Source organism: Diceros bicornis, chromosome 19 (assembly GCF_020826845.1).
Source record: "Diceros bicornis minor isolate mBicDic1 chromosome 19, mDicBic1.mat.cur, whole genome shotgun sequence".
NCBI classification, from domain to species: domain Eukaryota; kingdom Metazoa; phylum Chordata; class Mammalia; order Perissodactyla; family Rhinocerotidae; genus Diceros; species Diceros bicornis.
This window is the reverse complement of record NC_080758.1, coordinates 14,221,003-14,244,164: the sequence shown is the minus strand read 5'-3', so window position 1 is coordinate 14,244,164 and position 23,162 is coordinate 14,221,003. Positions and strand designations below refer to the sequence as shown.

The following is a 23,162-nucleotide window of genomic DNA, read 5'->3' as shown; positions in this document are numbered from 1 at the left end:
AAGTAACTGGACTGTGCTCCAACAGGCTAACTATGTTCATGGGCAGCAATTAGAAAAACTCTGTAGAAAGTTTACTGAGTGATTATATATAATTAATTCCTAGTTACAGACAGAACACTGAGCATTTTCTGGAGCTAATAAAAGCAGTTACTCCCCCTCCCCCACGTGAATGCCACTTAATTTCCCAAAGCAAAAAGTGAATCCATCCTGGAGGGTCTTGAAGGAAAAAAAGAGAGGAATCAAAAGCTCCAGCGTGTCTGTGTTTGTTCCTTGCAGCTGTGCATCCTCTTTGGGGACTGAGGAGGCAGAAGGAAAAAGGAAAACAACCCAACATTCTGGTCCTCCCTCTGCAATTTACAATCGTGGCAGAGAGAACATTCTACCTTGATGTAAAAAAGAAAGAGAGGAGAGGGGGAGAGGCCCTAGGAATGGAATGTAGGAGACTCTTGAGCTTGGCGGATTTGCTTCTCCTAAAAGGAACAGAGATGGTAGAAATTTCGAGAAGGCCGGTTCTCAGTCCGGCCACTGCAATTGTCAATCTGTAACCTTTCCTCCAAGTCTATTGGTTCAAAAGCTGGAGAGAGGAACCCCATTGGGCTGTTCTGTGAGCCAGCACTGCTATCCCTACCTAGTCCTGCTGCAATGCAGACATTTATTTTTCCCCCTTAGTGAAACTGGAAAAGAATGCTACTTTTGAAAGCAATTAACTTTTTACAGACTCATGCTTGGTGAGTACCAGAGGAAAAGTGGCTAGCTTGGTCGAGGACTGGGAACTTGGTGGGGCTGCACACTTGAAAACAGATCTTGGCTTTGCAAACCTGTGGGAGCCATTTTAATGCAAGCTTTTAGAGGACAAATGCCTTGCCCTGAGGTTTCCTTCCAGCCCAACAAACACACCATTATGTAAACGTTGAAGGCATCAAACCAGGAGTCTTGTGATTAGATATTTCTTCTAGGGAGGCCACAAGAACTTCTACATGTAATTTCCATTTATAGGCAGGAGATAAGAACAAAGAAAATAGCTAAGTGTCTGAACTTACTTATACTTGTGTGGGGCAGTCACGCTGTTCAGTTTTAAGTATATAACGTCATTAACTGCTTGCATTTTTAGTCTAAGAAGCTGGCCTGACAGACTTTTCTTAACTTAGAATTTGGTACATTCCTCATTATTAAATGAGCTTTTTTCCTACTGGTGCTCAAAGGTGGGTAGCTGGGCACTAATTTAAAAGAAAAAAAGATTATGGACTCCATAAAGTTGGCGTAACACAGCAACTGAACATATTTCCAGCATTTACATTCACGCTGGATTGGTCTCCAGGCTGGAAATTTATGTAGTGAACGTCTCGAGAAATTCTGAAGCTAATGCTAAAGGAGAGTCTAGTTTTTTCACTCTTCAATTCTAACTACAGCATTAAGAGATCAGGGGAAATGTAAAAAGTGAGAAATAAATCATAAGTAAAGGCAAGCGTGCATACAAATGTGTGGGTCAGGCTTGGAAAAAGGACCAAGTTTGGTGGTGAATGGGATTTTGCACTACATGTAAGTATCCTAAAACATTAAGTACTGACACCACCCCCACACACATACCACCTCCACCACCAGCTCCTGCCCCACCAATGTCTAAGGCTCTGTGACTCTAAGAACAAGCACTTTCGTCACATTTCACAAGCAGATCACCTACCCAGAGTTCTAATATCCAAACAAACCCAATTAAAGGTCTCCAGTCAAGTCACAATGAACTGAACATTTCTCCCCTGTCTGAGGGTAAACAGGAAGTGTAATCTTCAATCCTAGCTGCAGGTTATCAGGAAAAATAGTGGATTCAAACAGTCACCTAAAATCAAGACACTATTAAAAAGCCCTTATTTGGTTCCTGCTAATAAAAAGCCCCCAACTGCTGTAGAGAAGACCCCCTGTTACAAACAGACCCCAAATGTTCGCCAAATTCTTTATACATGGTCACAGAGGAAATGGATTGCTCTACTTACCCAACAAATGTTCAAGCAACCGTCTCATTTTTCCACAGTTAAGAAGAGAGAACAGGCTGGCAGATTTGGGACTTGATCAAAAAGGAAATTTTTTTAAACAGTTACATGGGGTTATTAAAAACACACACACACAACAACACAACCCAACAACTGAATATGGAATGCCGTCATGAGCCACAGACATGATTTTATTTCCTCTGCACTCCATCACACAGGAGGACAGAGGGTGATACAATGTAAAAAAGGGAAAGGAAAATGAAAACAAGGATAAAAGATACATTAGTTCATTGAAAATCATGCAAGAACAGAAAGCTAAGGGATTCAAAAAGAGTCCTCACAGATTTATTGCAGGATGTTGTCCAATATCTCTCCCCCCAGCCCCCCCACCCCACCCCAGCCCTTCTCCAAAAACTTCCTCCAAAGCCTAGAAAACACTTTCAGAAACATTTGCTGGCTGTAGGCTGGCTTGCAGAAGAACACTCTGTATCAACAGAAGTCAGGAAAAAAGGCTGAACAATGTAGTTTCAAGTGAAGAAACCCTGTAGGGAGAGAGAAGACCATGTAGAGACACCACCACCCACCTAGGCCCCAGGAGCTAGAATCTCTCCTTAGCACTGCTCTGCTGCTGAGGGCTTGGTTCTTTTTAAAACACAGGTCCTCTCTTGTCAGAACTGAGTCCAGCCTTCCCAGAACCTCTTTGGAGAGGTAAACTTGCCTGCTTTGCTGTCTGCCATGAGCTCTCCTTGGACAGGAGCCTGCCTGCTTACCTTCCATTTCTTCCCCCAGCAGGCATGTGACACAAGAGAAGACAATAGTGCAGGGGGGGAAACTGCTCAGAGAGAGAGAGAGAAAGAGAGAGGAGGGAAAAAAAAAAAAAAAAAACTTCTTTTTTGGCATACCAGGATCTAGCTTCAAATTATTCCAGAAACACCATGTAGTGGTGGAAGAAAAGGTGTGCCAGGCCCTTGCCAGTTTGCAAAATCAAGCTATGGCTAATGGCTCCTTAGCCATGTGACCCAAGAAAGCAAAAAAATTCTCTCTAAACAGTTCCAAGTTAACCTAAGTGCTGTGGGGGTGAGTGTGGCACGGCCAGCCACAGAGAAATCACACTGCTCGCCCACAATTCGGATGTCTCAGAGGGAGGGGGAGAAAAGATGGTTAAAAAGTCGAGCTTACCTCTGTGGATGCATTGTTAACACTGTGTAATGTCAATACTTATAAAACATGGAGGACAGGCTCCTAGTTCTCACAGAAAAAGGGTTTGGCACTTCGGCTTGATGATCTGGCCGCCTAATAAAAGCTCATCCCCGATTGGCTGCCCCGGCAAATCGGAGTGTAAGGCGGCCCCGGATTGGCTGAAACACTTCCTGAGCGATTATCTTTGTGAGGCTCTGGTGAGCAAGAGCCATCCTGTGCATAGAAAAAGACAGGCTAAGCTAGGCCTTTTGCAGCAAGAAAAACTTGGGAAAGGGGCCCCCAGACGCACTTCTCACACACCCTGGCTAGATTTCCCGGCACGGGCAAACCAGGGCAGCCAGCCTGACCTGCTCCAGCAAAGCCTGAAGCCCAGAGGCCACTGGGAAGACAGTTTTTGGGGTGAGCTGAAAGGGCTCACCCTCACCTGCCCCCTCTGACACGGCTCTTTGCTAGGAGGAAGGCTGGCCCTTTTCTAGAAGGATCCAGCAGAATGGTTCCACCCCCCCCGGGGGGGAAGTGCAGCTGAGGAGGGGGGAGCCCCAGGAAGACAGCCAAGGGGACAAGAGAAAGGGGCTTGAGGCAGGCCGCTGAGGAGCTGGGGGAAAACAGCCAGGACAGGGGAGCCCCAAGAAATCGCTAAAGAGCAGCGGGGCTTTTCAGGGGACGGAGGAGCCAGGCTGCTGCGGGGAGGAGGGGAGCAGAGTGGTCAAGATTGCACAGTCATTGTCAAAATGCCTCCTGGAAATGCAGGCCAGAGAGCCATCTGCCTGGCCCAGGAGCTAACCTCTCGCCCCTCTCTCCCTCAGTACTCAAGAGGAAAACCATACTGGGTTCCTGCCTCCCTGCCAGGATGCCACGGGGCCCCCTCTCCGTTCTTACCCTAAGAAAAGCCAAAGGCGCTCCTAGCAGGCCACATGCCTAGATCTACAAACTTCCCTTCCCCTCCCGCCCCCTCCCCCACGTCCGAGGCCTGCTAAACCTGTCAGTTACACAAAAATCTGACTTCCGTATTAGTCTGCAAGGCCTGCAGCTTCCTGCCTATTAACCCTCTCTCGGACTCTGGGCCTGGCTGGGAAAAACTAGGCCCTGCGATCGCAGCAAAGGCCTGTGGAAAAATACCAGCTGCAGCTCTCCCGGCAGATGCAGAGAGAGAGAGAGAGAGGGAGCTGCTGTCTCTCGTCTTTGCTTCCCAAGGAGGCGTGTACCTTCTGAATCCAGGCCACAGGCAGTGCCTCTCCGTCTGAGAAGCCATTTAAATCCAGAGGGAGAAAGAAAGATGTCAAACTCAGCGAGGGAACAAGAACCCCCATTATTAGTCAGGCCTCCACCCACTGCTCGGCCCTTCCTGTCACAATCATCCCTGTATGCGTGTTCTTGGGGAACTGGGCCCTCAGTGGGCAGACAAATCCCAGGAGCTTTATAAGGATTCTGGCTTAAATTTATTTCCACAGAGAGCGGCTTCTTTTCGTCCCCGAAGGCAGATGGAACAGCTATTTCACACACAGCCCTACACTTGGCAGCCCCACCCCCACCCCCATCTCTGGCTCTGCTCCCCAGTCAAATATTAACTAGTTTTTCAGAGCTGCTTATAATGCCACCCATTTCTATAGTATTAGGAGGTCTTTGCCTGTTTCCTCCCTAAAGCTGCCTTTGTAGTTGGTCTGCACTCTGAGAAAGACAAGGCAAATCTGAAAGGCTCTTAAAATGTCCATGCTTGCTCTTTTCTTCCTTTTTTTTTTTTTTTTAAGACAAGGTGCTTCATTAACAAGATTTTTTTAAAACAGCAAGCTGGAACAACAGAAGCTAAATAAACATCATTCTTTAGAGGCTGGAGAAAGCTTCCAGAGGAGACACAGCCATATGCCAGGAGGTAAAGCAATGGCCCAATAAAGTCTCCCCTCTCCTCCTGAAATTAGGACTCGTGGGCCTCTCTTGTCCCACACCATTCGTTCCCACAAAGAAAACGCAGAGCTGATGGCCCGCTCTCCCTGCCCCCGCCCCCCCACGTGGACGACAGATGCCCACCGCATGTACATAAATTCTTCCTGGCTGGGAATCTTATATCAAACAGGAACAGCCAGGAAACCAAACACACTGTACCGCAGGGGCAGAGCCCAGGCTTTACAAAAAGGGAGGGGGTTTTGTTGCTGCCGTTGTTATATTTTAGGCTGAAGAGGCCAAGATGCAGGGAGGGACACCTCCACCGCCACCCAGCCTGACAAAGGTCCAGGACTCAGGACAACAGACATGGGCCCCACCAGAAGGCAGGGACCTCCTTTTCCTGGGAGTGGAAGGGGGTGCAGGGAGACCAAATGGGGGACAAGAGGCAGAGGCCAGAGTTAATCAGACCCTGCTCCTCCTCCTTGCTGTGGGCAGCAGCCCTCCACCGTCATGCCAGCGGGAATGCCGTTTGTCTGTGGTGGCTGCTTTTGGGGGAACAAACAGGACTGCGAGTCAGTGGCAGATCTCGTGTGCAACTCACTTCACGACCCAGTAATGAGGAAATGAAATATGCCGCCGGTGCGCGTGGTGGATTTTAACCCGGGATTAAAGCTTGTTGCATAAGCAGCTGCATCCTCCCCCTTCCTCCCTCTCTCTCTCTCTGATCACTTGAAATGCTTTCTGGGGCAAAGAGCAGGAAGCTGCCGGCTTATTCTGGCAGCTCAGCTCTGTGAGAGGAATGCTGTTGGCATTCGCGTAGGTCTGAGGTTATCTGGAAAACAGCAATTCGGCTGGGGACAGAGACAAAGGTATGGTGGCAGATGGAATCCTGGGAGGGACACGGATTGAAAAAGAAGCCCAGGGCAGGCCTACTAAGGGCCAGTCCTGGGCTTGATGGAATGTGGCTGATAAGCGAGAAATAAAGAAGGCAAATGTTCCTGGCCTCCATCTAGAGATCATTCAGTGGCCCTTCTCAAACCCCCCCCCCCCCCCCCCCCCCCGCCTTGCACAGAGTGGTCCCAGCAGCTACTGCATGCTCGCCCTGGGCCAGGCACTGTGCTAAATCAGCACTTCACACAGACTGACTCCGTGAGGGAGGGAGCATTGTTAGAGACCTGGAACTAAGCCCAGAGAGATGAAGTGAGCTGCCCAAGGTCACACAGCTGGCAAGTGCCAGAGACCAGACTTCCAACCCAGTTATGATTCCACGTCCCTAAACCTTATACCTTCACCTGTCTCTAAAGAAAAAAAGAAAAAAAAAAGAGAAGCCGAACCAAACAGAGCAGAAACAAGGCTAAAATCTACCAACAGCAACTGCATGATCTGTGTTTTCTTTTAGGAGGTCAACTCCTTCGAGAATGAGCTTCAAGTACTGAAGGAGGGAGCTGGGAGACCTTTAGATCAGACTCATTCGAAGGCCCAGAAAAAGCTCCTCTCTCCCTACAAACCTCCAGCAAGATGTCAAGGGGAATACTTTGCCATCTCTAAAATCAGGCTCTTCTATTCCTTGAAATCGGTGGTTCTCAACCAGGGATGGTTTTGCCCCCCAGGGGATATGTGGCAATGTCTGGAGACTTTTGGGTGGTCACAACTTGGGGGGAGAGGAGCTAATGGCATCTAGTGGGTGGAGACCAGGGATGCTGCTAGAGCACAGGACAGCCCCACAAGGAATTATGTGATCCAAAACGTCCACAGCGCCAAGGTGGAGAAACCTTGGCTTAAATGAAGTGGAAGGAAAAAACCCAACCATGTGGCCTTGGATAGAAAAGGCAGCACAGGGCAGGCCCCATGGCTTAGTGGTTAAGTGCGCGCGCTCCGCTGCTGGCGGCCCGGGTTCGGATCCGGGCGCGCACTGACCCACCGCTTCTCCGGCCATGCTGAGGCCATGTCCCACATACAGCAACTAGAGGGATGTGCAGCTATGACACACAACTATCTACTGGGGCTTTGGGGGGGAAAATAAATAAATAAATAAAATCTTTAAACAAAAAAAGAAAAGGCAGCACAGGCCTAAACAAGCAGGTTCCGTGGTGATCTTAATAAGCAATGAACTAATAAAAATAGATTAAAACGTGTGTCTCTTAATATTCCCGGGGGACAGAGAGAATCGGGGGACAGAAGCAGGCTGGAGGAAGCCAGGCAGAACGTCTTGGTGATAAAGCTGGCCTCAAAGGAGAGGAAGGGCTGACCCCGCTCCCTTCCCCAGGCACCTTACTAGCCGGAGCCTGGCCTCCCCGACATGGCTCTCCACTCGGCCTGGCCTGCAGCCAGCGAGCAGCAGGAGGAACAGCCTCGGCAAGCTGCATCCCGAGATAGCCTGTTCGGCTGACTATGAAAATAAGCACGCTTGGAGTTATCTGCCTCAACCGAGCAGCAGGCCTCTCTGTCCGTTATGAGAAACGGCCGGGATTCGGGCAGGGAAGTGTTTTAAATATCTTGTTTTGTTTTGTTCCTTTTTGGCCAATTGGAACAGAGGCCAACTTCGGGCATGGTGACAGAAGGGCTCACCTTCAGAGCACGGAGCTGACCGAGTCATGTTACAGCCACAAAGAGGCAGTTAGGACTTGTCCCTACCTCGGAGAAGAGGTGTCCTCTGGAAGGTCTTTTCTTTTTTTCACTTCTTTCTAGGAGCGACTGGCAGAGTTAGGCAAATGGAGGGAGGAGAGAAGGGCACGTGGAAAGAGCAGGGGGTTGGTGCATGACCATCAGGCAGATGGCCGCAGGGCGGGTGGGGAGGGATGGACAGGATGCAGGAACAAAATGAACACCACAAGGAAGAAGATTTGGGACTTCCCCTTACCTGCTCTTTTTACTTCCTAGCAAAGACCGTTATGGAAAGAACACGTTTATTTGCTCAGTTTGTTTCTCTCCCACTAGACCAGTGCAGGGTCTGGAGACATTTTGGGTTGTCACATCTAGGAGGGGGAGGCTACCGGCATCTAAAGGTTAGAGACCAGGATGCTGCTGAACACCCTACAAGGCACAGGACAGCCCCCGCAACAGAACACCAGCCAGGCCCAAGTGTCACTAGTTCCAGAGGCTGAGAAACTCTGCACTAGACAGAACTTCCATGAGGCAAAGTCGTTGTCTGAGTCCTTCACCATTGTGCCCTCAGGGTCTACACCCTGCTCCATGTGTATTAGAGCTCATCTCCCACCTGGATGGTTGCAGTAGTCGCCCACCGGAGCCCCCCTCCTTCTGCCCTTGCAGGCGCTTGCCGGGGGGAGCGGGGGACTGGACTGCAAAGAAAACTCAGGATTCACACACACACACAGAGGCAGCCAGTAAGCCTTTTAAAACAAGTCAGATCTTGTCCCTCCTCTGCTCAAAATCCATCAGTAGCTCCCATCTCACTCAGTCAAAGCCCCAGTGCTAAAAATGGCCCCCTGCCTCCCTCCAGGATCAGTGCCCCCTCCTGATCTCTGACTTCATCTGTCTCCTTCCCAGCCCCCACGGCTCACTCCGCTGCAGCCACTCGGATGGTCCATCTGTTCTTCCCACCGCCTAACCCGTTCCCTCCCTCCTCCTGGCCTTTACACTCCATCTTCCGCTCAGCCCATCTCCCCACTTCCCCAAACCACCTAAGGCAAGCCAGTTCCCTCCTCTGGCCTCGGTGTGTCTGCATCTTCCTTCCTGCCTCACACCTGCTGCGGAAAGCAGGATTCCCCAGCCCAACACTCCCAGCATCCCCTCACCCTGCTCCCTCTGTCACATGCCTTCCTATCTGAGTCCCTTAGCCTTTTTCCTTTCTTCCCCACATCAAGAGGCAGAACCCCGCAGGAGTTGAGTGTGTGGCTGTTGGCAACAGACCTTCTGGGTGTCAATCCAGCATCCCCAGTTGCCGGCTGAGCAGTCCTGCTTGACATACGAAATCCTCCGTGCCTTGATTTCCTCATCTGTACAATGGGAGCAAACAGAATACCTACCTGGAAACATTCCAGGGCTCAGTCCTGCCAAGGACTTGTAACAACACAACACACAGTCCATGCTCATTTTGTTGCTGTTACTATTTCGCTCTCCACTTACTCTTGAAAAGGTATTTTCTGGATGCTTCCAACCCAGTTTTCTTCCTTCTTTCCCCATCAAACTTTCCAAAGGAAGATAATGATAAATTCTGATTCCAAGCACGGTGTCAGGTACTATTCTAAGCAATTTACATGAACTAACCTATTTACCCTTACAACCCTATGAGGTGTGCACCATTAGAATCACCAACCCCTTGGGCCGGCCCAGTGGCGCAAGCGGTTAAGTGCGCGCACTCCACTGCGGTGGCCCGGGGTTCGCAGGTTTGGATCCCGGGTGTGCACGGACGCACCACTTGTCAGGCCATGCTGTGGTGGCGTCCCATATAAAGTGGAGGAAGATGGGCACGGATGTTAGCCCAGGGCCAGTCTTCCTCAGCAAAAAGAGGAGGATTGGCAGATGTTAGCTCAGGGCCGATCTTCCTCACAAAAAAAATAAATAAATAAAAGAATCACCAACCCCATTTCCTAGAGGAGGAAACTGAGGTAGGAACTATTAATAGTCCCATTCCGCTAAGAAAGCTGCTCCTGCAGTCTCCTCTACCCCACTACTCACCACTCCTTAATGCCTTTCAGTTAGCCATTTACTCAGAAGTCACCATGCCATCAATAAGGGATGATTAAATAAACATGGTTCTGCCACACAATAGAATACTATGCAGCTGTGAAAAAAGAATCTGGGAACTTTTATGTACTGATATGGAACAATCTGAGACATATTGTTGAGTTAAAAAAACAATATGTGGAATATAATGTCAGTTTTTAAAAAATACACAAGCCTCTCTGTGTATCTTTTTCTTAACATGTTTGCTAATTATGTATAGAATTTCTTGGAAGCATACTTAAGAAATGGCTAACAGTGGTTGCATCCAAGGGGTACCAGATGGCCAGGAGTCAAGAGTGGGAAGGAGACTTTTCACCATTATACGTTTTATATCTTTTGCATGTCAACCAACAATGTGATTGTATTACTTCTTCAAAAATAAATTAATAACTCCTCTTCAACATAGTACTGGAGGTTTTGGCCAGAGCAATTAGGCAAGAAAAAGGAATAAAAGGAATCCAAATAGGTAACGAAGAAGTGAAACTCTCACTATTTGCAGATGACATGATTTTATATATAGAAAACCCTAAAGAATCCGTTGGAAAACTATTAGAAATAATCAACAACTACAGCAAAGTTGCAGGGTACAAAATCAATCTACAAAAATCCGTTGCATTTCTATATGCTAATAATGAACTAACAGAAAAAGAGCTCAAAAAGATAATACCATTTACAATTGCATCAAAAAGAATAAAATACCTAGGAATAATCTTACCAAGGAGGTGAATGACCTAAACAATGAGAATTACAAGACATTATTGAAAGAAATCAATGATGACATAAAGAAATGGAAAGATATCCTATGCACATGGATTGGAAGAATAAACATAGTTAAAATGCCTATATTACCTAAAGCAATCTACAGATTCAATGCAATCCCAATTACAATCCCAATGACATTCTTCACAGAAATAGAAAAAAGAATACTAAAATTTATATGGGGCAACAAAAGACCCCGAAGAGCTAAAGCAATTCTAAGAAAAAAGAACAAAGCAGGAGGTATCACAATCCCTGACTTCAAAACATACTACAAAGCAATAGTAATCAAAACATCATGGTACTGGTACAAAAACAGACACACAGATCAATGGAACAGAATTGAAAGCCCAGAAATAAAACGACACATATACGGACAGCTAATTTTCGACAAAGGTGCTAAGAACATACAATGGAGAAAGGAAAGTCTCTTCAATAAATGGTGTTGGGAAAACTGGACAGCCACATGCAAAAGAATGAAAGTGGACCATCTGCTATCGCCATTCACAAAAATTAACTCAAAATGGATCCAAGACCTGAAGGTGAGACCTGAAACTATAAAACTCATAGAAGAAAATATAGGCAACACACTATTTGACATTGGTCATAAAGGAATCTTTTCGGATGACATGCCTACCCAGACTAGGGAAACTAAAGAAAAAATAAACAAGTGGGACTTTATCAGATTAAAGAGCTTCTATAAGACAAACGAAACCAGGATCAAGATGAACAGACAACCCACCAGCTGGGAGAGAATATTTGCAAAACATACATCTGACAAGGGGTTGATCTCCATAATATATAAAGAACTCACACAACTGAACAACAAAAAAACAAACAACCCGATCAAAAAATGGGCAGAGGAAATGAACAGACACTTCTCCAAAGAAGATATACAGATGGCCAATAGGCACAAGAAAAGATGTTCAACATCACTAATCATCAGGGAAATGCAAATCAAAACAACACTAAGATATCACCTCACGCCCGTTAGAATGGCTATAATCACCAAGACAAAAAACAAATGTTGGAGAGGTTGTGGAGAAACAGGAACCCTCATACACAGCTGGTGGGAATGCAAACTGGTGCAGCCTCTATGGAAAACAGTATGGAGATTCCTCAAAGAATTAGAAATAGAGATGCCCTATGACCCAGCAATCCCACTACTGGGAATCTATCCAACGCACCTGAAATCAACAATCCAAAGAGGCTTATGCACCCCTATGTTCATTGCAGCGTTATTCAATATAACCAAGAAATGGAAGCAACCTAAGTGTCCCTCAACTGATGATTGGATTAAGAAAATGTGGTGTGTGTATATATATATATAATGGAATACTACTCAGCCATAAAAAAAAGACAAAATCGTCCCATCTGCAACAACATGGATGGGCCTGGAGTGTATTATGTTAAGTGAAATAAGCCAGAAAGAGAAAGACAAACACTGTATGATCTCACTCATATGTGGAATATAAACCAACACATGGACAGAGAAAATTGTATTGTGGTTACCAGGGGCAATGGGGGTGGGGGGTGGGCACAAGGGGTGAAGGGAGTCATATATATGGTGACGGACAAACAAAAATGTACAAGCCAAAATTTCACAATGTTAAAAACTATTAAAACATCAATTAAAAAAATAATTAATAAATGTAACAGGAAAATTGTGAAAGAGTATGAAATAGAAAAAAAAAAAGGTAAGTATATAGCCTGTCTAGCTTACCCATTGGGTCACCAGCACCTTTCATTGTTTTGGGGCTATTTTCTGACTCTGTAACTTGTAGAAAATAGTAATGCAAATAACTCTTGTCCATAGAAAGGCAAATTACCTTTCCACCCTCCAACACACATCTAGTCCACACCATCTCCAATTGTACCCCACATGAGAGCACCATGGAAAGGTAATTAAGCCCATGTGCACGCAGGATCCAAGCTACTTGGGATGATGTCTGCCACTGTCTCGCTGCAGAACCCTAAATAATTTGCATAACTCTCTACACCTGGTTTTCCACCTATAAAATAAGAATAGTACTTCCTGTCTCATAAGGTTGTACTGAAGATTAAATGAATTAATGGATATGAAAACACCTGCCATAAACAGAACTTTCAAAACAAACGTTGGCTACAATTACTTTCATTTCTGTATTCAAAAAACATTCAGCAATTCCCCACTAATTAAATGCAACCCTGACTCCTCCATCAGGACCTGGAATCTGGCTCCACATTTGACTTTCCCACCTCACCTCCATTTCTCACTGCAGCTGGAAAGTATGTCCCAAGTGTCACCCACCATGGCTTGCTCTCCCTGCGTCCCTTGTTGGAATGACACCCACCCTTCATATCCCAGGTGCCACCTCATGTCCAGAGGGTCTTTCCTGACTTCTCGCCTGGGGGCCTGCTTGGCTCCTGAGCTCCCACACCCCCAGAACACATGCCCCTGCCTGTGTGACTTCTCAGCCTGGGGGGCTCCTGGGCCCTCCCACTGAGCACGGCAAACCCAACTTCTCAACCCCCCTCACACCAGCTCCTCTGCAGGGCTCCCCATCCTGGTCAACAGACTCGCCCTTCACTGGTTGCTTCAAACCTCCACCCTCGACTACCCCTCTTCGCTCACAGCCCCCATCCAAACCATCAACAAGCCTGGGAATCTGCCCTCAGAGTGTATTCTGAACATGGCTGCGCATCACCCAATCCCTTCAATCAGCCCACCGCCCCTGCTCACCCATTGGACCCCTGTAGCCTTCTCCCCAGTGGTTCCCAGTCCTCCATCCCCTTTCACTTTAGAATCACCTGGGGCTTCTGCCCCAGTTCTGCTGGACTGCATGCTTTACCCTCCAGGGGATCGCACTGTGCAATCAAGGCTAAGAATCCTGTTCTAACTGGTCTCTTGCCTCCCCTCCTGCCCTCTCTGGGCTCCTCCTCACACGGCATCCCTCACAGAGGGATCCCGTTAACAAGATGTTACCTGCCTGCTCAAAATCGTCCATGGGCAGCACTATTCACAATAGCCAAAAGGTGGAAGTAACCCAATTGTCCATCAACAGATGAATGGATAAACAAAATGTGGTATATGCACACAATGGAATATTACTCAGCCATAAAAAGGAACGAAGTACTGATGCATACTACAACATAGATGAACCTTGAAAACGTTATGCTAAGTAAAAGAAGCCAGACACAAAAAGCCACATGTTGTACAATTCCATTTATATGAAATATCCAGAATAGGCAAATCCATAGAGACAGAGAGTGGATTTATGGTTGCCAGGGACTGGGGAGAGGGGAAATGAGGAGTGACTGCTTAATGGGTACAGGGTTTTTCCTTTTGGGGTGATGAAAAAGTTCTGGAACTAGATAGTAGCAGTTGCACAACATTGTGAATGTACGTAATGCCACTGGATTGTACACTTTAAAATGGGTAAAATGGTAAATTTTACATTATGTGTATTTTATCACAATTAAAAAAGCCTTCCACAGCCTGCTCATCTCACGTGGGATAAAATCCCAATTCCTCTGCATGCCCTCCCCTCAACTCCTACCAGCTCCCCCAGCTCACTCCACTCCAGCCACCTCTGTCCTCCACCTTGCTATTTTTCAATGCAACTTTTGCTTTTTTTGTGTCTCTCTTTTGACCTTAAAGTTGTAAGTATTTGTATCTCGCTCTCGAACTCCCCTGCTATGTTATAAACTCTGTGAGTGTAGAACTGTGTTTTACAGATCCTGGGTCCCCTCCAGCAGCATCATGACTATCTATTACAGGAACTCGGTGTTTGTTGAATGACTAAATGATTGCTCGTTTCTACAGAGTTACATCCACTTTCTGGCACTGAGCCATGTCTTCATACCTTCCCACCATAAATCACAACCTTTCATTCCCCTGCTCAGAACCCTCCAATGGTTTCCCATGACTTCAGAACAGTAGTCTGCAAACTACAGCCCCGGGGCCAAATCCAGCCCACACCTGTTTTTGTCTGGCCCTCTAGCTAAAAATGGCTTTTTACACTTTAAAATGGTTGAAGAAAATCAAAAATAAAAATTTGTGGCCTGCATGAATTATATGAAATTCAAATTTCAGCGTCCACAAGTCAAGTTTTAATGCAACACGGCCATGGACATTCATTAGTTTATAGTCCACGCTGCTTTTGTGCCACAATGGCAAGGCTGAATAGTTGCAACAGAGACCATATGTGGCCCTCAAAGCCTAAAATATTTACTCTCTGGTCTTTACAGAAAACCTTTGCAACTCTCTCTTTCGGAAGAAAATCCTGTTGCTCTGAGCATGGCCTGCAGAGCCCCCTCCGGGCTACTTTAAGATGACTCCCCCTCCCTCCCTCTGCGCTGGGAGCACTGGCCTCCGTCCTCAGCTCCTCCTCAGCCTCTCCAGGCTCGCTCCACCTCGAGTCTCATGCGCCCAGTCTCTCCCCCGGAACACCTTCCTTCACATGTGGCTCCTTCTCGACTCAGGTCCCACCTCTTGCCAGAGCCCTCTCCTGACCAGCCATCTGACGCAGACTCCCTTACGTTTTCTGGGACGTCGCCATGTTATTTTCTTCCTAGGACTTAGCACAACATCTAAGCACCGTATTTCTTTGTTTACTTACTTTTTGCCTCTGTACTAAGGCAGGGACTTGTATATCTGTTCACCAGTGTTCCCGGGGCCAGCATAGGCCTGGGGCGTAATAGTTTCTCGATAAATATTTGTCTAATGAGTGGCCTTTTCTTCTTACCTGAAGTATCTATACAAGATCTCCAGTGCATCAACCATGGCCCCAATTTGGACTTTGTAACTTCTTGCACAATCTATTAGGTTGAACTGCATGCAGTTAAAATTTGCATATGAATCTAAAAAGTCGAATACCAGTAATTTCATCGATGGCGGTATGTAGAAATATAAATCAACTAATTCTCCCGTTCAGCTATTTACTGCCCTCCAGCCACCTTGACCTACTTTGGGGTCCTCGAAATGTGCCAGTTGTCTCCTGCCAAACTAGATCCCACCCCTTATGGAGCTTTGCACTTATTCCTTCTGCTTCAGATCCAGGACCAAATGTCACCTCCTCCAGGAGGCCCCCTGGGATCACATCATGTCACAACAGCAGTTTTATTTTCTCCCCAGCACTTAACACATTCTAAAATTAAGTGTTGTTATATTTGCTTTTCCAGGCAGGAAACGTGTCGTTTTCATATATACTGTTGTCACCCAGGGTCTAGAGCAGGTCTGGCACTCAAGAGTGTCTCAAAGCTTATTTGAGTGTAATGTAAATTCCTTGAGCTTTTAACTTCTTAAATAGTTTGGTTGTTACCGGGTACAAAAAACGCTGAACATATACTTGCTAAGTAACTGGAGTGACTTCTCTGGGCTTTAGCCTCCTTCCACAGCCACCCCTGCCTCCATCGCCCTCCTCGTTGTCATGACAACAGCAGCAGCATCCATATTATCATCTTCACCTTGGAAGAGCGCCTTGCACTTATCGAGGTTCACCACGTGCCAGGCACTGTTCTAAGCACATTTTAGGTATTAATTAATTTAATCCTCCCAATAACTCTGGGAACCAGGTACCATTATTACCCTCATTTTACAGATGAGAAAACTGAGGCGCAGAGAGATTAAGTAATTTACCCGTCTGAAAAAGGAAGACATTCAGAACAAAAATGAAGTCTAAGCCCTCTTGGTCTCTAAAATACCGAGAAACAAATACTATGGAGAAAGGGAAACAAAACAGACAGGAAACACTCAAAGGCGATAGGAACCAATTTAGCAACAACAACAAAAAACACACCAAAGGCAGAAAGAAATCCCAGACATAGAGCAATTTGGTCAAAACTCAACTCTCAGGTGTTCTCAGGCCACCAAGCTCCCGGATTTCCCATCCAGTTCTGCAAGCCCCAGACCTGGATGTCACCCTTGACCTCTCCTCTCCCCGCTCCCACCCCAGAGCCCCGTGGGATTTACCTCCTGAGCGTCTTCCACGGTCGATTCCGGCCGCGTAGCTCCATTCTGCAGAGCTGGTGGCTGGCTCTGGAGCCACCATTATCTGTTATCTGGGCAGGAAGGGAACAGCCTCCCACCAGCCCCCAGGCCCCAGGCAGCTCCCATCCCCCACCCTCAGCAGCCAGAGGGATCTTTTGAAATTTCAATTTGGACCAGGACACACCCCCATCTCCCACCCCCCACCTCTAAGACCCTTCAAAGGTTTCCCATTGTTCTCTGGCCAAAGTCTCAAATTCTTAAGTGAGCCTTCGCGGGCCTGCAGGATTCCCTTCTCCAACTTCAGCTCCATTCTCTGAGCTCCAGCCAGACCCCAGCCAGCCTGGAAGGTTCAAATCCTAACGCTGCCATTCACTCACTGTGTGACCTTGTGCGAGTAACTTAACCTCTCTGGGCCTGTGAAATGTGGATAATAACACCTCCCAGAGCGTCATCAGGATTAAATCAGTTCCAGTAGTAAAAGTCATTATTTAGCGCTGTGTCTGGCACCACTTAGTTATCACTGTTGTTATCAGGTATCTCCTACACATCCTTCAAAACCCAACACAGGGGCCGGCCCTGTGGCTTAGTGGTTAAGTGCGGGCGCTCCGCTGCTGGCGCTGCTGGCGGCCAGGGTTCAAATCCTCGGTGCGCACCGAGGCACCGCTTCTCCGGCCATGCTGAGGCCGCGTCCCACATACAGCAACTGGAAGGATGTGCAGCTATGACATACAACTATCTACTGGGGCTTTGGGGGGAAAAATAAAAAAATAAATAAAATTATTTAAAAAAAAAAACACAAAATTCATTTCTTCAAGGTAGCCTTCCTGGACCCACTTTTCAATAAAATGGATCCCCCTGCTATAAGGTGCTTATGGCAATCATAATTTAATATGTAATACATGTTTAGTAACTGAGTATAAATTCCTATTATTGATTTCTTATTTAGTGCCTCTTGTTCAATTCTCTATCTCCCTGGCACATAGTAGGTGCTCAAAAATAATTTGGTGAATGTTAAACAGGGAATGGCTGAATGAATCAAATGCGAGGATCCCCGAATCCCCAATTTTCAAGTCCAAGAATTAGGAGAGTTGAGTTTTAATGAGGATGCAGGAAAACTGAAGCTGGCTGGGAGTAACCAGGTTACAAAAGGAAGCTACAGGGATTTGTGTGTAAATGGAAGTGGGAGTGGCCCAGAGGAGCCGCCGAGCAGGGCGGGTCAGCACAAAGCTCGCTGCTTGGAATTCCCGAGGAGCAGCTCAAACAAAGGAGCAGCTGAGGAGCTGAGGCTGAAGTCCCCGGGGCAGGACTGGTGGATCACCCTGGGGCAGGAGGCTGCAGACATCGCAGGGATTCTGGGCCTTCCCGTCTTTGCCCCTTCTCGTGGCTCCTACCCACCCCCTGGCTCACCAGCCCCAGGGCTGGTGGCTCATTCCAAGGCCTCCTGTCTCAGCCACACCCCGGGCCTCCACCAGCCTGACGTCAGAATCTCTGTGGGGTGGTAGGTTTAACAAATAAAAATATGGGATGCCCAGCTAAATGTGAATTTCAGATAAACAACCAAGAATCTTTTAGTCTAAGTACTTGCGGTATTTAACGTGGCACTCCAAACTCTCAGGTCGCATCAAACTCTCCCCAGCGGTGTCCTCTCTCAGTTACCTTTCCGTTTTGGAGTCCTGAGCCTCTTTGGAAGAGTGACTCAACCGCTCTGACCCGTTTCTGCCTCTGGATAAGCAAGACGGCACCAGCCACTTCAGGTGGAGTTAGGATTCAAAGAAAATGACCCACACAGTTCTTAGCACCCAATACAGACGCCATAAGGAGCAACCACTACAGCCATCCTTCTACTCCGTTTTCCTGGATGCCATTTCCTGGGGCCCTCCCACAAGCCCTTCTGAACTACGCAGCATGGATGGCTGAACCCGTTTTACAGAGGAGGAAAACTGAGGACCGCTGTTCAGTGGGAGGACCAAGAGGCAACGTGTCCAGTCTTTGGGACTCTCATGCCAAAGCTCTTCTTGAACCTGTATCAGATGTGAATGTGCAACACACTGTGAGGTACAGGAGGGCAGGGACATGACGTTGGTTTCGATGCTGGACTCTTGGAGCCCAGCAAAGTGCCTGGCTCCATAAATATTTGTGGAATGAGTGAATACTGTGAAAGGTGACATGAGTGGAGCCATATTAAAACAGAGCCGGAGCAGCCATTTCAGAGGAACTGCCTTGCACAACTTGTTGTCTTTATATTTCAAACTAGACCAAACCACAACATTCCAAGAAGTTGGTAAAGACAAGAATAGCCTGTTTGTAAGGATCCATGAAAGTGGACTTTGCCGATGACGAATCACTAACCAGTCGATGAAGGACAAGTCCAGCCTTTGGCCTGATGACCGTATCTCAAGCCAATCTATGAGTACAGACTTGTGTACAATCCATGAAGTACTTAGCTCAGCCAGCACCAGTGAACTCAGTACAACTCACCTCATCCTCCCTTTTTCCCATCAACACCCTGAGCCCCTCTCCTGTAACTGGGACACTATATGGGTTTCTACCTGTGTCTGTGCTCCCCAAATTGCAATTTTTTGATCCCAAATAAACTCTTTGCCTCTTAAACTGGTTTCTGTTTTTGTGGGTTGACAATACAAATCCACCAGGGTCTCCATGACATTATAAGAGAGTGCTCGCTCTCCCTCTCCCTCTCTTCTCTCTCTCTCTCACCCGTGTTCCAGATCTTGAATCCAGGCGTGTCTTCCTGTGCTTTCTCCATAGCCCTAACTACGTGGGGGGAAATTAAGTTTAAGTCATATTTCTGGCTTTTCTCCTGAAATGAAGCAAAATGACAAAATGTTGCTTCAAATGGGAAGAAACCTGACCGTGGGAATGTCAGAAAGGCAGCCCTGGGTGTTTTCTAGATGAGAAGGGACTTCAGAGGACTCGACTCAACAGGGTTGCATTCAGCATTCACTAAACCCCTACCATCCCCTCCTGACTGCCCAGAAACATTAGGAGATAAATGAATTCCCAAGAGAAAAGGATTTTCTAGGGTATTTGAGGAGATGTGTTGACTCCAACCCAGAGAACCCTCTGAGAACATGGAGCCATCTGATGGACGTTCTGATCAACTCTCCTCCAGAGTAAACGGGCATCCATGGTGCCTGTTCTTAATTGCTCCTACATGGTCTGGAAGCCAGACGTGAACACTGGGGTCTGACTTAGGGAACTATTTTCTATTTCTCACTTATGTTTTCTTTATTCAGTGTAGGGTTGGGATGGCTGTGGCGGGTGGTAAAGGAAGTTTGGAGTTTGACACCAATTTGATCAGGATCCATGCTCTTTATAATTCAGTGGAAGTGATTCACAGGCGTTTATCAGATTTATGTGTTCTCACCTTCAGGACATCTCCCAAAAGGCCACTGCCAGCCTGGCCACGGATCTCGACCTGACCAGCAGCCCTTTCTCCAGAGACTTCCCCTAACAACATGCTCATCTGGAAAGATCCTTCAGCTTGAAGGTCACTTCCTCAGAGATGCCCTCCTTGATTGCCTTATCTAGAGGAGAGGCCCCAGCCCCGCCCAGCAGTCACCCTCTATGACGTCACCCTTTTGTACTGAGCACATGGCTACCAGCAATCACACCACATGTGGTTCTCTGTTGACTTCTTGGTGTCTTAGCCTCCTCCAACTAGGCCATCAGTACCATGAGGACAGGACGCTGTCTGGCTAGATCATTCTAGCACCCCAAAACCAGAAGGCTGCCAGGCCCACAGCAGGCACCGAATCAGAGCCTGTTAAAAGGATCAATAATAACAATAATAATAATGATAATAATGACTCATTAACTGCCTGCTAACTATGTGCCAGGCAGGCAGGCCTCTCAGCATTTTTCATATATTAAGTCCTTGATTCTCCCCGCATTGTGAGGTAGGCCCCTTGATCATGCCACTTTGCACTTGCTGTTCCCTTTGCCTGGAATGTTCTTCCCCAGATAGCCACATGGCTCACCTCTCTCTTCATACTGGTCTCTGCTCAAATGTTATCAACTCAGAGGCCTTCCCTGACCCCCTCCCTGAAGCAGCACCCTTCAATCCCATACCCTGCTGTTAGGGGTTGAACTGTGATCCCCCCAAAAAGAGATGTCTGGCCCCCTAGTAGCTCAGAATGTGACCTTTTTGGAAATAGGATCTTCACAGAGGTAATCAAGTTCAAATGAGGTCGTGAGGGTGGGACCTAATCCAGTGTGACTGGTGTCCTTCTATAAAGGGGAAATCTGGACGCAGAGACAGATGCGCATAGAGGGAAGACGGCCGGGTGAAGACAGAGGATTGGAACAAGGCCTCTAGAAGCCACAGAACGCCAAAGACTGCCAGCAAACCATCAGCAGCCAGGACGAGCAAGGAAGGACCCTCCCCACAGGTTTCAGATAAGCGTGTCCCCGCCCCTGCCCACACCTTGATCTCAGACTTCCGGCCTCCAGAACTGTAGGACAATAAATCCCCGTTGGCTGAGGCCGCCCAGTCTGCAGTTCTTGGTACGGGTCCTAGGAAACCACGGCCCCGGCTGTATTTCCTTCCTCGCTCTCGTCACCGCCTGCCATTGCACGTGTTTATCCAGCTGTTTACTCCCAGCCCGCCCTGGAATGCTAGTCTCTCAAGGCCAAGGTCTCCTATTCATGCCTCTGTCACGAGACCCGACATTTATTTGTTCCTTCAAGAAGTATTGATGAGGGCCGGCCCGTGGCTTAGCGGTTAAGTGCACGCGCTCCGCTGCTGGCGGCCCGGGGTTCGGATCCCGGGCGCGCACCGACGCACCGCTTCTCCGGCCATGCTGAGGCCGCGTCCCACATACAGCAACTAGAGGGACGTGCAGCTATGACACACAACTATCTACTGGGACTTTGGGGAAAAAAAATAAAAAAAAGAAAATTAAAAAAAAAGAAAAGAAGTATTGATGAGTGCCTACTATGTAGGTGCCAGGTCCCACTGTGAGTGCTGGGGTGCAGCAGCAAATTGACAGACAGGAATCCTTGGCTTTTTGAAGCTTACGTTCCGGTAGGAAAAGACAGATAATAAACAGAATCATTAAAACAGGTGGTGTGTTGGGGCCGGCCCGGTGGTGTAGCAGTTAGGTTCGTGAATTCCGCTTTGGCGGCCCGGGGTTTGCCGGTTCAGATCCTGGGCGCAGACCTACTCACCGCTCATCAAGCCGTGCTGAGGCGGTGTCCCACATAGAAGAACTAGAAGGACCTACAATTAGGACGTACAACTATGTACTGGGGCTTTGGGGAGAAAAAGGAAAAAGAGGAAGATTGGCAACAGATATTAGCTCAGGGCCAATCTTTCCCCGCAAAAAAAAAAAATAGGTACTGTGTTAATGGGGGTGAATGGTCTGGAGAAAAATAGAGCAGGAAGGGAGGTGGGGAGTTTGGGGTGGGTGGCAGTGATGATTGGGGTTGACAGAGACCTGAAGGAGATGAGGGAGGAGGCATGGGGAAGTCTGGGAAGCCCATTACAGGTAGGGCAGTGGTTCCCAGCCTGAGTGATTTTGTTCCCCAGGGACATTTGGCAACTTCTAGAGACAGACATGGAGATGCTACTGGCAGCTAGTGGGTAGAGGCCAGGAATGCTGCTGACCATCCTGCAACTCACAGGACAACCCCACAGCAAAGAACGATCCAGACCCCAATCCAGGCCACAGCACCGGGGCTGAGAAGCCAGAAGGTAGAGGAAAGAGGAGGCCCGCCCTGAGAGTGCCCTGCCTGCACCAGGTGTTGGAGAAACAGCAGGGAGCTCACCCTGAGGAACAGCTCAGGGTGCTGGAAGGTTCTGCGCAATGGGAGGAAATAGTGGTGCATGAGGTCAGAGGGCACCACGGAAGGGAGGAACAGGAAGGCCTTTCAGGCCATTTTAAGGAGCTCAGTTTTTACCCTAAATGAGACAGGAAATCGCTGGCGGCTTTTCAGCAGAGAAGAAACACCACTGACATGTTCTAAAAGGTTAACTCTGGCTGTGGGGTTGAAAACAGACGGAAGGGGACAAGGGCAGAAGCAGGGAGACCAGTGGGGAGGCTGTTGAAATATTCTGGGCCTGAGGTGAAGGTGGCTCAGACCAGAGTGGAGACTGTGGAGGTGGAAAGAAGGGGTGGGATTCTGGATCCGCTTGGAAAGTCCAGCCGACAGGGTCTGGGGCGCGTGGGGGAGGCCTGGATGACGTCAAAGGTTTTTGGCCTTAGCTGCTGGCAGTTGGTGCCCGCTGAGATGCGGATGGCAGCGGGAGGAGCAGGCTGGGGGAGGACGTGGGAGGAGATGAGGAACTATGAGTCATCCGGGAGGAGAGGGCAAGGAGGCAGTTGGGGAATCGAGGGCAGGGGAAGTTTGGGTTAGAGGTACAAATGTGAGAGGCACCATTTAAACATGGTATTTAAATAAATGGTATTTAAGGCCATGACAGGGGATGAAATTAGCCAGAACAGGGGGTTCTGGAGAAAGAGACAGGCCTCAGGGCCAATTCCTGGGGATCTCCACACCTAGAAGGTTGGGCTGTGATGGCGAACCAACAAAGATGACTAGAAGTTTCCAATGCGGTGGGAGGAGGACCAGGACAGAGGGTTTTCCTAGAACCCCAGGGAAGACAGTACTTGAAGGAGGAAGAAGTGACCGCCTCGTCAAATGCTCCTGACTGGTCAAGTTGG

General features: G+C 47.9%; 1 protein-coding gene across 20 annotated transcripts in view; it reads right to left on the bottom strand.

The window, feature by feature from the left end:
• The window catches only part of ZMYND8 (zinc finger MYND-type containing 8), a 127,956-nt gene extending 111,412 nt beyond the window's left edge, over nucleotides 1–16,544 (bottom strand). For 10 of the 20 annotated variants that reach the window (XM_058562535.1, XM_058562537.1, XM_058562541.1 and 7 more), the window contains exon 1: nucleotides 16,462–16,544. In XM_058562535.1, the coding sequence (XP_058418518.1) occupies nucleotides 16,462–16,505 (44 nt within the window). In that variant the 5' untranslated portion in view covers nucleotides 16,506–16,544. Of the gene's footprint in view, nucleotides 1–1,988; nucleotides 2,231–3,164; nucleotides 3,977–16,461 lie in introns of those variants that run through there. The other 10 variants (XM_058562549.1, XM_058562548.1, XM_058562552.1 and 7 more) reach the window with 7 other exon arrangements.
• Between the last annotated feature and the right edge of the window lie 6,618 nt (nucleotides 16,545–23,162).